This window comes from Aptenodytes forsteri, unplaced genomic scaffold, assembly GCF_000699145.1.
Source record: "Aptenodytes forsteri isolate BGI_AS27 unplaced genomic scaffold, ASM69914v1 Scaffold46, whole genome shotgun sequence".
Taxonomy (NCBI): domain Eukaryota; kingdom Metazoa; phylum Chordata; class Aves; order Sphenisciformes; family Spheniscidae; genus Aptenodytes; species Aptenodytes forsteri.
Genome location: NW_008794774.1, coordinates 1,564,500 through 1,579,456, shown reverse-complemented (window position 1 = coordinate 1,579,456; position 14,957 = coordinate 1,564,500). Strand labels below are relative to the sequence as shown.

At 35.6% G+C, this 14,957-nt stretch overlaps 1 protein-coding gene across 1 annotated transcript in view; it reads left to right on the top strand.

The window, feature by feature from the left end:
- Positions 1-14,957, top strand: part of PTPRD (protein tyrosine phosphatase, receptor type D) — a 301,312-nt gene that overhangs the window by 217,675 nt on the left and 68,680 nt on the right. Inside the window, exons 23-26 of the mRNA XM_019470759.1 lie at positions 689-703; positions 3,406-3,518; positions 10,611-10,730; positions 12,784-12,881. Coding sequence (XP_019326304.1) covers positions 689-703; positions 3,406-3,518; positions 10,611-10,730; positions 12,784-12,881 — 346 coding nt within the window. The remainder of the gene's footprint in view (positions 1-688; positions 704-3,405; positions 3,519-10,610; positions 10,731-12,783; positions 12,882-14,957) is intronic.

Sequence of the window (14,957 nt, the reverse complement as noted above, 5' to 3'; positions counted from 1 at the left end):
AGACAAATACTGTGTGTATAGTAGAACCTGTTGGTGAGAGATAAATAATTTTCCCTGTTAGCTGATCTTTATACATCATAGATCACTACAGGTCTATATAGATCACTGTAGACCTCAAGTATGTGACATTCCTTCTAAACCTAAAAAGGTGTGTAATACTTGATTGGGGGAAGATTTATGCTCACCTTACTTTCCAGGGTACTGTTAAAAATTTCTTGCCATTTTATTACCTGGTTTTGTAAAATAGTTTTAAAGTTTTCTTTTTTTAAAAAAAATTAATACAACTTGTATATCTCCTGTATTCAATCTCGTTCTTTGCTTGCCTTTCTCTCCCTCTCCTCCCTTGCTCTCCTTCCCTTTCTCCTCTGCCCTCCACTTTCATCTTTCCTCTCCTCCCTCCTTCCATCTCTCTTCTCTCTAGAATGTAAGAGGGAACTACATCTTAGTGAGAAGTCATTTGTCAATGTAATGTTAACATTACTTTGATAGCTCACATTAAACACCCGTTCACCATTATCTCCGTTATCATTAAGTATTTTGATGAACTGTCATTTCTTAATTTGGTTTAGTTACATAGCTTTACTGTAAGTCAACATTTCTTACATCTCCTGTTGTCGTGCTTACCCTGTTTGCTGCTGGTCAACTAACATTTCACCTTTTCTCCCCTCTTTGCTGCATTAAAATGGAGCAGTAAACCTGACAGGTGAGAAGTGAAAAGTAATCACTCTTCGTTTAATCGAGAAAAGGAGAAAAAAAACAGTTATCATGATAATGATCTAAGACAAAGCGTCTGTCAATCTGAGTGAACGTAGACAGTAATCTATTGATACGAAGGCAACTGAAAGATCTGTTACATTGTTTACAGCACTGAAAAGTAATGTAACGTATGCAGCCAAGTTTCACTGCTTTTTTTTGTGTCTCCATGAGGTACATTTTCAAGAGACAGCACAGCTATACAATGTACATATGGTTTTATTTGTGTTTTAATGACGTTAGAACAGTGGTTCTTTGCTATAACCAAAGCTGATGAAGGAATGCATGGTTGTGGTTGAAGTGTTAGCTGCTCTAAATCTCCATACAGCTCCATACAGATAGAATCAGTGCTGACTTACAGTTCTACAAGTGAAAATGATATGGTGATCTCATTTGTCTTTGTGGATTTTTTCCACCTGTCTCAAAACCATTGCATAATCTGAAAGAACTGTGATGTCTTGTATAGTCTGGAAAGATGCAAAAATGCCAGAATGATCCTGAGAATAATGGAAAATAATAAACCATTCTATTTTCCTGTAAGTATTCAGATATATGATTAGAAGAGATTTTAGTGCTATTACTAGATTAATATGAAGTTGTGCTGCCCAGTACTGACTTGCAAGTGGAAAAAAGGTAAATGAAGCTTGTCTCTGGACAGTTACACTGATCCCTAGACTTCAGGAGAAGGAAACACAGATAAAAATACTTCTTGAAAGCTGCATCACACACCTTTACTTAGGGCACTGTGCTACTGTGGTAGGAGCTTGAGATAGTCAGAATCAAAAGTAAAAAAGGACTTTCAACTGAGTTGCTCCATAATAATTTTTTAAAAAAGAGTAAAAACAGAAGAATCAGATTTAAATCTTCATCACTTCACTGAAGAGAAGTTAATACATGTGTTAAGGTATTTACCGGAGAACAGATGGAATGTTTTTACAGCAAAACACTTTTTTTTTTCCCCCCATAAAATCATAGGACTAGTAACTTTCAAATAATTCCTGCAACAATGTTGCTGTTTGGCTTCTTTGCATAGTCTTTGAAATCTTGCTGTATGCACCTTTCATGAATGCCATCAGGTGTTCATCATTTCAAGAACAGCAAGAAATCAATTGGAGCATTTTTAAGAAGGGAGCCCAGTGGAATAATAACAGATTTAGCATTGTCACATTGTGAGTCAATTAGAAAAAAGAAAGAAAAAAAAACCCAAAACCAGTGGTAAGTTAGAGCAAATATCGGACACCTGGAAAAGACTTTGCTGTCATAAACCTTAAAATCATCTCAGTTCTGTTTTCGCAAAGTAACTTTTTGCTGCTGTTTTCATCTTCATTTTATATTACGTGAAGAATATAAACCAGTTTGCATTTTCATTCAGGAACTCAGAGAGGACTAGTGAAGAAGGATTCCACTTCAAATTAAAGCAATAAATTTCCAGATTCCTGAATGAAAATGCAGAGTGGTAAATATTCTTCATGTAGCATAGTTCTCCATGTTTTGCATCAGAAAATGATACTCTCAAATGATGGGAGTCCATTTTACCAGAACAGTCAGAGTCAGAACACACGTGGAGTCTGCTTCTCTCTAGAGAAAGGAAAGCATACACAAGTCTATCCCCCTCCCTCCCTCCCTCCGTCCCCCCTCTTTCCTCCCTCCCTCTTTCCTCCCTCCTTCTCCCTCTCTCCCCCCCTTACACCCCCTCTCTTTCTCTCTTTCTCTCTTTCTTTTCCAGTTTGTTTTGGACAGATTGACAGGAGTACTATAATTCCAGTGAAAGTCTTAATTTGATCAGAAATGTTCATATAGAATCTGAGCCTTGAATGTGTAGGTGTGATCAGATACATGAAGATTGTGTAATGCAGCTTTTACAGAGATGAGAGGCAACAGAGCAGATTCTTACTTCCTAGAAAGTGAAAAGAATAGGTGTCTTCTGGGATAGGTGTCTTCTGTTCTGTTCTCTGTCATATTGAAAGTACCCAAAGAATGCAGGTTATTTTTTATAAGCAATGCAGAGCTGTGCATATAAAGGTGTGATCAGATACATGAAGATTGTGTAATGCAGCTTTTACAGAGATGAGAGGCAACAGAGCAGATTCTTACTTCCTAGAAAGTGAAAAGAATAGGTGTCTTCTGGGATAGGTGTCTTCTGTTCTGTTCTCTGTCATATTGAAAGTACCCAAAGAATGCAGGTTATTTTTTATAAGCAATGCAGAGCTGTGCATATAAAATATGAAGTATTTAATGATGAAAACTTGGCATGTTTTTTTTTTAATTACATGCTCAAGAGTTGGCTACTTTTTCATAAAGGTATTGGTAGCTAGCTTTTAAAAGAGAGATAGTGTGAGTTTTTGTAAGTTTCATGTTACATCTTATAATAGTTAACTATTCAGGTGCCCAGAATGATGATCTAGAGGATCAGTCTAGAGCAGAATGCAGTTATTTTCCCTCTGACATTACTGTATTTAGATTCAATTTGCCATTGCAAATTGTAGCTGCCCTACCTACCATGCATAATTATTTTACCTTTGCACTAGATCAAATACTCTTTCAGAAATAAGCATCTCACCGTTAGAATATAATGATTAACACTCAGGCACCTTTATTTGTCAAGCTAACACCTCGATCTTATGTTTATGTGTATTCACCTTCTCTATGCAGGAAGAGGGCTGAATCTGATTCTAGAAAGAGCAGCATACCCAACAGCAAGGAGGTCCCCTCTCACCATCCCACAGACCCAGTGGAGCTGCGACGCCTTAATTTTCAAACTCCGGGTAAGAGACAATAATACCTCACTGAGAGCTCTGTGATCACAAGCTGATTAGTGGTGCTGTTACAGAGCAGAAAGATTGATTGTTTAGAAAAATATATTTTGATTGCTTATGAGTTTTTGCACAATGTATTTCTTTGTTAGTTTTGGAAATAATTCTGTAATTTCTTTATTTAAAGAAAAATCCTGCATGAAACAAAATCAAAGTTCTGTAAAGAAGACCCCAAAGTCATATATGTTGTATGGATGTGTTTTATGTGCTAAAATTCCAAGTTAAACCTAACAATGCTAGAAAAGATTGTTGGGAAATGTACATCCCTCTATTTTTAACGATATTCTTACAGCTACTTCTTTGTAAATAAGCTTCCCTCTTATCTACTGCATTATCAGGTAATCCATTAACATCATTGGAAGTTTCACTACCTTGCAAATGAACAATACTGAAAAGAAATACTAACTAGAGAAATGGTCTTGTCTTTTAAAATCAGGCTGTATGTTAGGGTCAAGGAGGATATTAACATGACAGCAGTTCTGAAGTAGAAGCAACACACTCCCAAAGATTTTATTTACTTATTTTATTTATTAAGCATCATTTTCTTAAAGACTTTCTTAAAGTCAAGAAACACCAGGAGAGAAATACTTAAAATAGTATTGATTTTTTTACCACCTTTTTATGAGTCTTTTTTTGGGTTTTTTTTTTTTTTTTTAAATTGGCTTTATTTTTATCATGATATATACCAGTAGGCTTGTTTTCTATTACAATATGATTGCACACAGTCCCGGTCTGATGTTAATTACTTACCGAACCTTCCTGAGCCTTGTGTTTGTCAAATTTATTACATTAAGTACAAAAAATAATGAACTCAAGCTCATAAAGGCAGGAAATTAAGTACTTGAGATGTTGAGAGATTAGCTGCAGAAGCTGACATACTAAGCATTACAAAAGGGTTAACTGAACTTGCAAATCTCATTTCTGATCTTCTAAACAGTGGCTATATTAAGATAGTGTTGCCCCAGCAGGAGTGGATCTGCAGAGCAATGAATCCGGGGCTGAAGACGCAACTTCCAGACTGCATGCATATGCAAAGGTAGAAAGGGAAGAGGCTGGAGGCTTGAGCTTTACCCCAGCCTTGCTTTTTTAGTCTGTTCCAGTACACTGAATGCTCTTTAGCAGCTGGGGAAAATTAGGTGTGTTTCAGGAGTGCATCTTCTAGTTTAGTTTCATCTGAATATGGGCATCTTGTTGACGTGCTCTGGGACCTCTCTACAATATGAACCTAAGTGCAGTAAATGGAAATGATTGAAAGTTTTGATTCACAATTGTGCTTCTGAGACTGCAATATTAATGTAGAATCATCCTTACTGAGCAAAGGTTTCATATGTTATCCAGCGCTTTCATACAAAGTTTTAAAGGTTGTTACAGAGATAGAAATATACATACAAGTCTTTGAAACATGAAAAGAAAAATTACAGTTCTTACAGTTTAGCTTATGCCTAAAACAAGTCATTATCTATATTCAGATATATACTGAGTAGAGTGGATGGCTTAATAAGTAGGTATATAAGCATAATTTTCTGCTGTCCATGTATTTCGATGTGGAGTCTTACCTATCCATTTAGTATTCATCATAAATTAAAATAAAATGTGGGCAGAAAAAAAATGCTGCCAAGACTTAACAACTTTACATATAAAGTTAATTTATTGTAATTAATTCTAAATTTACGTTTAGAATGTAAAGTTATTAAGAAATGGCAGAATTTGTGGCACTTGTAGACACCATAATTCCACCTCATTGATCTGAAAAGAACTGGAGAGGCGTGGAAGTGTACCTTTCCTTGCAGTGCTATAGTTTATCTGGGAAGTTTGCAGTTTTCTGTGAAGCTAGCTGAGCAGAACATCTGCAATCCATTTCTACTATGAGGTCTTTTTCTTTGCTGTAAAGCTTTTCACAAAATGAAGGATTAAAATTATTATTAAAAATATAGTACAGAAATCAAATTACGATCTTTTTTCCTACTGTTGTACCACCTAAGACCCTTAGCACAGGTCAGGCCGTTATGTTACTCATCATGCAACCAAATACCAAGGAGAAAATTCTTACCCCTGGAGATTTGTCTTGCTCTGTAACACTTGCTAATTAACATATTCTTAATATGTAAACTTAGCCCCAGTGAAGTCAAGGTACAGTTCTTGTGCTAGTAAAAGCAGAACCTCACTTAACTCACATTAACTTCAATTAGGGCTATCATTTCATTAAAATCCTGCTGAATTTAATTTCTTTATTTAGATCCTGCTGGAATGTTTATCCAACTCCACACAGTAACACTCTGTTAAATAACATGCAAGACAAAGCTTTTCAAGACAAATGTAGAGAAACTACAGAAAGGCTGTACATTCAGGACACCAGTTTTGCTGGTTTTGTTGTTCTTTCACTGTCAGATGTGTGTTTTTTCTTTTCTACCAGGTGGCAGAAATAGGCAGTAGGGTACTGCTGGGGCAAAGCAGGCAGCTGAGAGAAGGAATTGGGGCTGATGTGGTTATGTGTTGCGTTTCCTTTACTGAGATATCTGCAGTCACCCTCATACGATGGCCTTATCTACTCTGTAAGATGTTACCATTTCTGAACATTGCCTATAGATAAAATAAATGACAGAGTGGTGAATGTACTTTAATAATCAGTGTATGCCAAGTCAGTACAACTGCATCAGGATAGATGATTTGACATCATTGTTATTATAATGATTTATTTATTTAGATTATGAAAGCATCCACAGTTTGCTTGGAGCTTTCCAGGCACACCAGTTGCTTCCAGTGGGAGGGGAAAAAAAAAGTTTATAATGAATGCATAACGTGAAGAAGTGTTAGAGAAGAAAATTTTAAATTACATTGGCATATCCAGATTGCCAGTTTTCACTAGGAGAGGTGAATGAGACAGTCCTATAAAATTCTGGGTTGTCATAAACTTTAATATTTTAAAAGATTTCAAACCAGCCTCTTTCCAAAAATGCTAGCAATCATATATTATGTGTAATGAAAGGTCTGATCAGATATAACTATCAAAATAATTTGAAAGTGAAACCCTTGTTGTGGTAAATTTGAATTTCTAACCACAAGTACAAAATACTCCCAATACAGGTGGTTAGGCATAACTTTTTGAAATAAATTATGTGAAAGCAATATTTTATCTTTGGTGATATTTAGGCAATGATTTAGGCACAGTTATGTTGTACTTGTCATAAAATTGTCAATTCAGCGTGAAGATGTCGTAAAAATCCACAGTCTAAACTACCAGCACAGCAAATGCCTTGCTTTTCTTTCACTTTTTCTTGTCATGTCAATACAGAACTTCATTCTTCACTAATTTAGTACATACCTAAAGGGTTTCCTATCTTACCATGTCCAGGAAGGATTAAATTAATCTCTGACTTCACTCCTCACTGGGTGGAGTAACTCCATAGATAAATTTGACATTTTGTCTTGACATTTGGAATAGCCCACAGTTCTACATCTGAGAACAAGATCCCATGTCCATATGCGGTATCCAAAAATGTATATTTGTTAGATAAGCCCATATGTCAGTGAGTCGTTCACAGCTGTGCCAAGCTTTCTTTGAGTAAACATGAAAATACCCAGTCTCTCAGTAGCATACAGGATTTCATTTATAAGTCTGTTATTCTTCCGGAACTGGAGTAGCTGAGGAAAAGTCAGTCACATTCTTCCCATTCTACATGTTTCCTATGAAATACAGGATAAAAATCATTAACCTGGGGCACAAATTTTAGAAGTCTCTATGCCACATGGAAGAGTAAAGGTAAGGACGGGGTAGTAATTAAGCCCTCACAAAAGGTTTAATCAAATGAGGAAGCCCGGTTTTGCACAGAGGAAAATAACTGATGTTAAGTGGTTTGAGTGGGTTATGAGAGACCCAAGGCTCAGGCAAAGACTTCAATCTGTCAATCAGCCAAAGAACTAAATTGAGTCATGCCTCAAAAGTGACTTTTTTTTTTCTCCTTTAAGTATAAAATGTGTCACACTTATAAGTAATTTGTGTAATTGGGTGCCAATTAAACAATTATCTCATTATCTCTTACGAACTAAATAAGATGCTTTGAAATACAAGAAAAATAAATATAATTATTACAGCTCTGAATGAAAGACTCTGCTTTTTTATTAGATAAGTAAGTGCTCACAAAACACTTACTCCCTGAGTTCCTAAGGAAGTTCCACTTTTCAAGATAAAGTAGAAAAAGGGTAAAACAGTTCCAGAGCAAAAAGGTGCAAATAACAAAAGTGGAAAAAGTGATGTCTGGATTTAGTTACCTGCTTTGCAAGTTAGCAGGAAATTTCCTCCCTTAGTTTATCCACACAATTTCTGTTTATGAGAATCATGACAATGCTGAGGGAAGTGCTGTGGTTTGTCTCCGTGGCAAAAACAGACTGGAATAGCTTTCTCACAGTGAGCGATCCTACATGTAGCTATTCATGTGAACTTGACTCACATGAAGGATTTAGGCATCTAAACCAGGTATAGGCTTCAGAGTGCAAATGGCACTTCTCCGATACCCCACTTGGTTGCTTTCAAACCTAGAGGCAATCAAAATCTGCTTAGCTGGGAGATGGAGTTTAAAGTTCTGCTCCTCACAAGATTAACTTTTTTTTGTTTCTGGATTTTAGCCAATAGTTTTGCAACATGTTATTGTATTGAACAATTTTAGATCAGGGTCTGAAAACTAGGTGTCCCCTTTTCTCAGTGTAGAAGGCTTTTACACCTCACTCAGAGCTGGGTCTTCTGCTGTGAGGCTACAGAGCCCCTAGGGCTGCTTGGTAGAGCTAAGTCTTTGATACAGAACAAAAATTACTTTCATTCCAGAATCTAGTTTTGAAGAAAATAAATTCTTCTGGAATAAAACTGACTTCATTTTGCAATATTATATACACATTGGTAACTATTTTAGAATAGCTATTGCAGAACGACATACTTCTCTAGAGCTAATCTTGTAAATTTAGCTTTGTACACAAGATGTAAGATCACTCTCTGACTCAGCTCTAACTGTATGAAAAAGAAATTTTAAAGTAACAGTAATTTTTTTGTCAAATATACTGAAGGCATCCTTGCTAAATTTTCATGGATGCCAGATTCCTACTGAATCAGGGTCATCTTTCATTTTTTCCATTTTCCATGTCCAAATTTTAAATATGTATTTCTTTCTAACTTTTTGATAAGGGTAAGTATCAGTAACAGTAACCATTGTTACTGATTCCTTCCTTTTTCTGTAAAGAGACATCTTAATCAACATGGAGTGGTGTGTGGGAGGGTATTCTGTGTTATTAAGTAGAAATTACTTAATTTTGTACAGTAATAAATCAGTTTTTAAAATCACAGAGTACTAATTTAATGTGGACCTGAAATACAACTCATTTCAGAAAGAAATTTCTGTGAAAATAATGTGTCACATTTTCAGTTCATCTAGATTGTAGTCTGTATGCTAGCAGATATGCGCTTTGTTTAATTTCTAACTTCCTTGTTTATTGTGGGCATGTCTATCTACAGGTCCAAATTGTAAATAAATGTGTGTTTCTCAAATGTTTCATTTCTTAAATGTTTTTAAAAGCCCTTACCATAAAAACCCTGACAACAAACAAAATTGTAATTTAACTCACTAACGACAAGGCCAAAACACCCACTTGTTTCAGTGGGGTAAAGGAGTATACTTAACAGGTTTAACGTCTGTTAATATGCAGATGAATTCTGACCTTGCTCTCTCAGTTTTTCCTTGGAATTGTGGCACATATGGTGTCCCATGTTTCTTAGTCATCTATTTACCACAGATTAACCAGAAGATAATTCTACACTGTAATTAAACCATACATTCTCATTTAATTCATGTGGAGTGGTTACTACTAGGCTGCGTAAGATCAATCACATTTGGCAATCTTCTACTAAATTTGGAAATAAAAGCTTCTTACAAATACAATTTCAGCTGTGTTTTGCATGTGGTGGTTTTGGTTTTTTTTTTCTGTTTGAGTTTTTAAGTGTGTTTATCTATTTTTGTATTTTAAAGAAAGTTTGAAAGCATGTTTTCAGCATGGTGTTCCTTTTGACTTTCTAGCATGTCACAGGATCTGTTGTAATTTAGCTGTATTTTGTCTTTAATTTTTTGTGTTTTCATAGCATATGTTGATTGATGTGGAGGTGTGTCAGCAAAGAAGTGTATTTTCTTATTTGTAGCCACAGAAATAAGTGTGTTTAGCTGTATTTTGGGTGGGTTTTTTGAGTCAAGTTCTACACCTGCTGTTCACATGCAACTCATGTTAAGCTCAGTAGGAGCCTCATGCTTTTGAATGAGATATGATGAGATTTTAAAATGTTCATAGCATATTCTGTTATGATGCTTGTTATGATTCATAAACTGATTACATAACAAAAGTCCTCCAGCAGTTCTTTTAAAAAGTAGCTACTTTTATCATTTCAGTAGAACACATTTTATATATTTAAAAGATGAAAATATACCAAATGCAATTACTTTACTTCATAAGTTAACTGCAAAATATTTTTTGAAGAAAGTTAACAAGTGTCCAAGTGTCAGTGCCTAAAATGAGTTGTGGAGAAAGGGGTTATATGCAGTCAAAATTTGCCAATTTCTGAAGTTGTAAGTAGTTCTTTTTTTTCCTTAGAAAAGAAAGTTTTATGTTTAGTTTCATTTTGCACGAAGTGTTTAATATGAAATCTCCCCTTAGGAATGTCAGATGGCATACAGAGGAGCATATAAACAAAAATAGCTTAAAAAAGAATGGATGTTCAGCATCTTTAAAAAAAAAATTCCTTCACAGTAAGCTAATTATTGAGATTTGTGTTCATGGTGCTGGTGATTTAGTCAGGTTTATCATGTACTGAGCAAGTCTCATTCTCTTTGGTTTTATGTTCTTTATGTTTACAGTAGGGTAACTGGACCTTTAGACATCTTCTTAGTTGAGTTTCCAGACGCTGTTTTGTGCATGTCTGAACTGCCTGTATGTACAAGATTGATTGATTATGATGGTCTACTGCTGTTACTAATTTGTTTCCCATTTCCGATTGGCTTTTACTTTTTACAGCTTTGAGCAGTAATTCAGTCCCCTACGCCTCCCTGATTGGCTCTGTGTCCTCCCTCTCTAGCCAAACTACCACTCAGTCCTTATATGATAATAACTCTCTCCCACGATTCGCTCGAAAAGGTCTAAACATCTTTGTCTCTATTATTTTCTCTGTTCAAGCACTGTTTTAGATGTACATCAGTCCACCTCCATTTCTGGATCAATCTAGAGTTCTCTTGTGCCTTTTCACTCACATATTTTCCATAGGGGTGCTTGATCTGGATCAATCAGTGTAATTGTTAGATGACTGTCACCCACACTCATTTTGAGAATAGCCAAGTTCTATTAAGTGAAATTTCTAAGAAAATGGGAGACAACCAGAACTAATTCAAATAAATTAGTTCTTACGGACTAATTTGTTAATTGAAATTTATAAGAAATCTCCCCATTATATCTGACTATTCTGCTTTGTTAGTTGACTGACAGCTTGTCTTAATATCTACTTTAAATAATGTCTCACCATCACAGATGTGCTATGAAGGTAATATATAAATATATATGTATAGGGTCAGAAGAATTGGGGCCAGTGCTGCTGGACACTATTTTAGACTCTAGTATGATGCCTGAAATGTCAAAGAATCAAAAAGAAAACAAGAATTTAAAAAAAAAAAGAAGAACATGCTATAGCGTGACTGTGTTGTAAGCACATGGTCATTTTCAGCTATGTTTACAGGAAATGCAAGTTAACTGTCTTTAGGCATGCTCTTGAAATTCACGGTGACAAAGCAAACTGCATTGTGCAACATGGCTTCCAGCTTGAGCCCCCTTGAGTCATCACTGTTTTCCCTTTGTAATTTCAAGAGATCCTGGGGTTCACTAGCTTAATTTTTCTAGCCAGCTCTGATTTCTTTCCACAAGCAATGAAAACTCACTTTCATTTTAGGTGTGATAGTATAAAGCATGAGGAGAAGAATGTAAACAGTTTGGAGAAGGGTCGTGAAGACTAATAGTGTGAAACAAACATGTTCACAAATTTTTGCCTGGCAAATCTTCAGCTGGCAGATTGTTCTAGTTGACCCCACATCTTTTCTGTCTTTCTTTTGCCTCGCTGTCCCTATACTCCCTTCCACGCCCATCTCTATCTCTGATTCCCAGCTCCTCTTCTTCTTTTTCACTCAGCATCTTCATCAGTGGACAAAGATGTTTACACCTGAAGTAGATTGTAGGTACTTTTGGGGGTTGATAAATGGGGTTTCAGATTAAGCGTATTTTAAGGTACTAGTGCAGTCAGTATGTGTGTCCAGCCAAACTGTACAACCCCTGCCTCTACAATCTGCTACTAGTGAAAACATTTTTGAAGTTCTAGTTGTCTGATGTCCAATGTTGTCTTCAGTGACTGTTGTCTAAAAGCAATCGTGCATGTTATTCTAGTCATTCATAGTTGCATGTGAATGTCAGTCACCTCAAAATTTCATAAAATATTTAAGTATTTCTAATTTAGTCAGAATATGTAGTCAGTCTTCTAGACTTTGATGCATTATTATTATTAATCCTCAAGCTATCCATTTCATTTTTTATAATTTATTTTATAAGTTAGTTTTATGTTGGTTTGAGGTTTCTTTGTTTTTCACCATTTCCTTTGCAGGTTCAGGTGTCTCCGGTTACCTCAGTAACCTTCATTCTTCAAGTTCGTTTTTCTTGATTATGCATAAGTCACTTTGTTTTCTGTCAAAACACTATTCTTTCCCCTTTAGGGCTCTTTCAGTGTCTGTTTCTCGGCTCACCTTTCCTCATCTAATTCAATGGAGTTTCCATTTCATGCAGTGCAGGAGAAGGAGTTTGAAATGACATTAAGAGTCATTACTCAAAGCAGAGGTCGACATCAGGTCTAACTGTCTCATTTTTCCATGCCTAGCTAACCTCATTGACTCATATCACAGTAACTCTTTCCTCTACACTAGGATTGTTAGCTTTGGGAATATGCTTGGTGACTTCTTTTAATTTGGCTTCAGAGCTTATCTATCCAGAGCATGTCCTGCTTTGAGTAACCAAACTATTTGCCTGCTTCTCTCACATACGACATCTTTACTACTTACACATTTCTAGCCATTCTAACTATTGCATTTTCTAAATTTTAGAGCGATGCCATCACTGTAGTTTACTTTAAATTCTGTTGTTCTTTCTTGTTCAACAGGTATGGCCAGTCATCCCCCAATACCTATCTTGGAACTTGCAGATCACATCGAAAGATTGAAAGCAAATGACAATTTGAAGTTCTCACAGGAGTATGAGGTAATTTTCCCCACTTTCTCATTATTCAAATAGTTTAAATTGTCATGCTTTCTGTTTCCCTAGACTTTTCTCTGATATGTACCAGGCTCATGGTGCCAGTTTTGTATGATATTAAAACCATGATAAAAAAATTTCTCTGTGTAAAATGACTACGTTGGTGAGGTGGCTCCTTTGCTTGTAACATCTGTTCTCTTTTTATAAGGATACGTGTCAGGCAGATTCCATGGGCACATACTTGAAGTAGTGTGTGAATGATACAGCAATTACTCTCTTTAATATACACAAACATCCATCTACTCTGCAGATCCTTAGACTATTTAAGAAATCTCCTGTGTAATGTTGACAGGACATATACAATACAAGCTCCAAAGAAGTTACAGTCTACTATGTTCATTTTGGATGGATTGAAAGAATTTGCAGTTTCCTGGTGTCTTTCCTAATATAACAATTTCAAGACATTGTATCTTGCTCCTGTCAGTAATACCACATTGATAATCTGTGAATGATGGTCTGTAAGAGCATGAAGGAATTTAACTGGAAGAGAGTAATCATTGACAAGCCACCTTGTCGGTAATCCATGGAGTATACCTCCCCAGACAGGCATTGGTACTGTGGAGAGTAACAGCCTCTCATGTCCATAACTTGTGGCTAAAGGGACTTAGGTAGCCATCCATTAAACACAGTAAATTATAGCTGTTTCTTCAATGCCAATATGGTCTATGTCAAAAATCTGTGGATAAAATAGGCACTGAACCATCAGAAAAAGAATGCGTCTTTAGAGCAGCTATGGGCGGTCGTGTCAGTGATCCAAGGATTAACAGCTCCCAGAGGGATCACTGAAACAGTATTTTCTTTATAGTCTGTTGTGTCACTAATTCTTGCTTAAAACTCCCCAAGACTTTGTTAGCATGGTGGAATAAAAACCCGTATTACTCTCATTTTTTTAGAGACTGCACATTCATTGCATTTGAAGGTTCATACGAACACTGACAGTGCAATAAAAAACACCAAAGAAGACTTTCACATGTTGGTTCCATAGTAACATGTGACTGCATGGTACTGAGATCCTGTAAATGCCCCATGTATTTTGAAAGTCTTGACAGAAAATGTTAAAAATGAATACTAACTACTATGATAGAGAACTACAATTGCTTATTATTTAGTTGAACGTGTTGTTCAGAAAGACCTTAAGACTGCTCTAAAAAATAATCTCATTAAATGTCAAAAGGAAAATATAGTCTCAACAATTCATGGAAATAAATGTGTTTGAAGAGCATCTCAGGATTGCTGTTTACTGTTGCAATCACAAAAAATGTAGGAGTATCTTCTCACATTTCTGTGTGTAAATCCTATGTTCTTAAGTACGAAGATTGGAGCATATAAAGAATCAGACAGGGAAATTTATGTAACAGAATGTTCGCCATAAAAAAAGCTAACATTTGGTACAAAGTTGACAATCATTTCCTGTTGTACCATGGGCAAATTCCTTGGAATATCTGCGTAGGAAATTCCATTGAATAAATAAAAAATGTCATTACAAGTCATATAATGTAATATAACTTCCATAAAAATAAACAATACACCTTTACTATGTCTTGAGCATGTTGTGGAAATAACATGGTTCTTCTTATGCTGTAATGTAACTTAAAAGTTTTGGTGGTTTCTATTTCCTTTATTACACTAAAATAATTATAAGAACATAATCTTAAGCATTTATAGTCAGCATTGTGAAGATACATTAAATCATTAAATTCTTAGTATCTGTCCCTCCAGAACTTTTTACCAGTCTGTGTAAACAGCCCAGCTTTGGAAATAACATGGTTCTTCTTATGCTGTAATGTAACTTAAAAGTTTTGGTGGTTTCTATTTCCTTTATTACACTAAAATAATTATAAGAACATAATCTTAAGCATTTATAGTCAGCATTGTGAAGATACATTAAATCATTAAATTCTTAGTATCTGTCCCTCCAGAACTTTTTACCAGTCTGTGTAAACAGCCCAGCTTTCACATTCTTTTTTTTTTTTTTTTTTTTAAAAAAACGAACCATGGGGGGCGGGGGGGTAGCATTTAAAG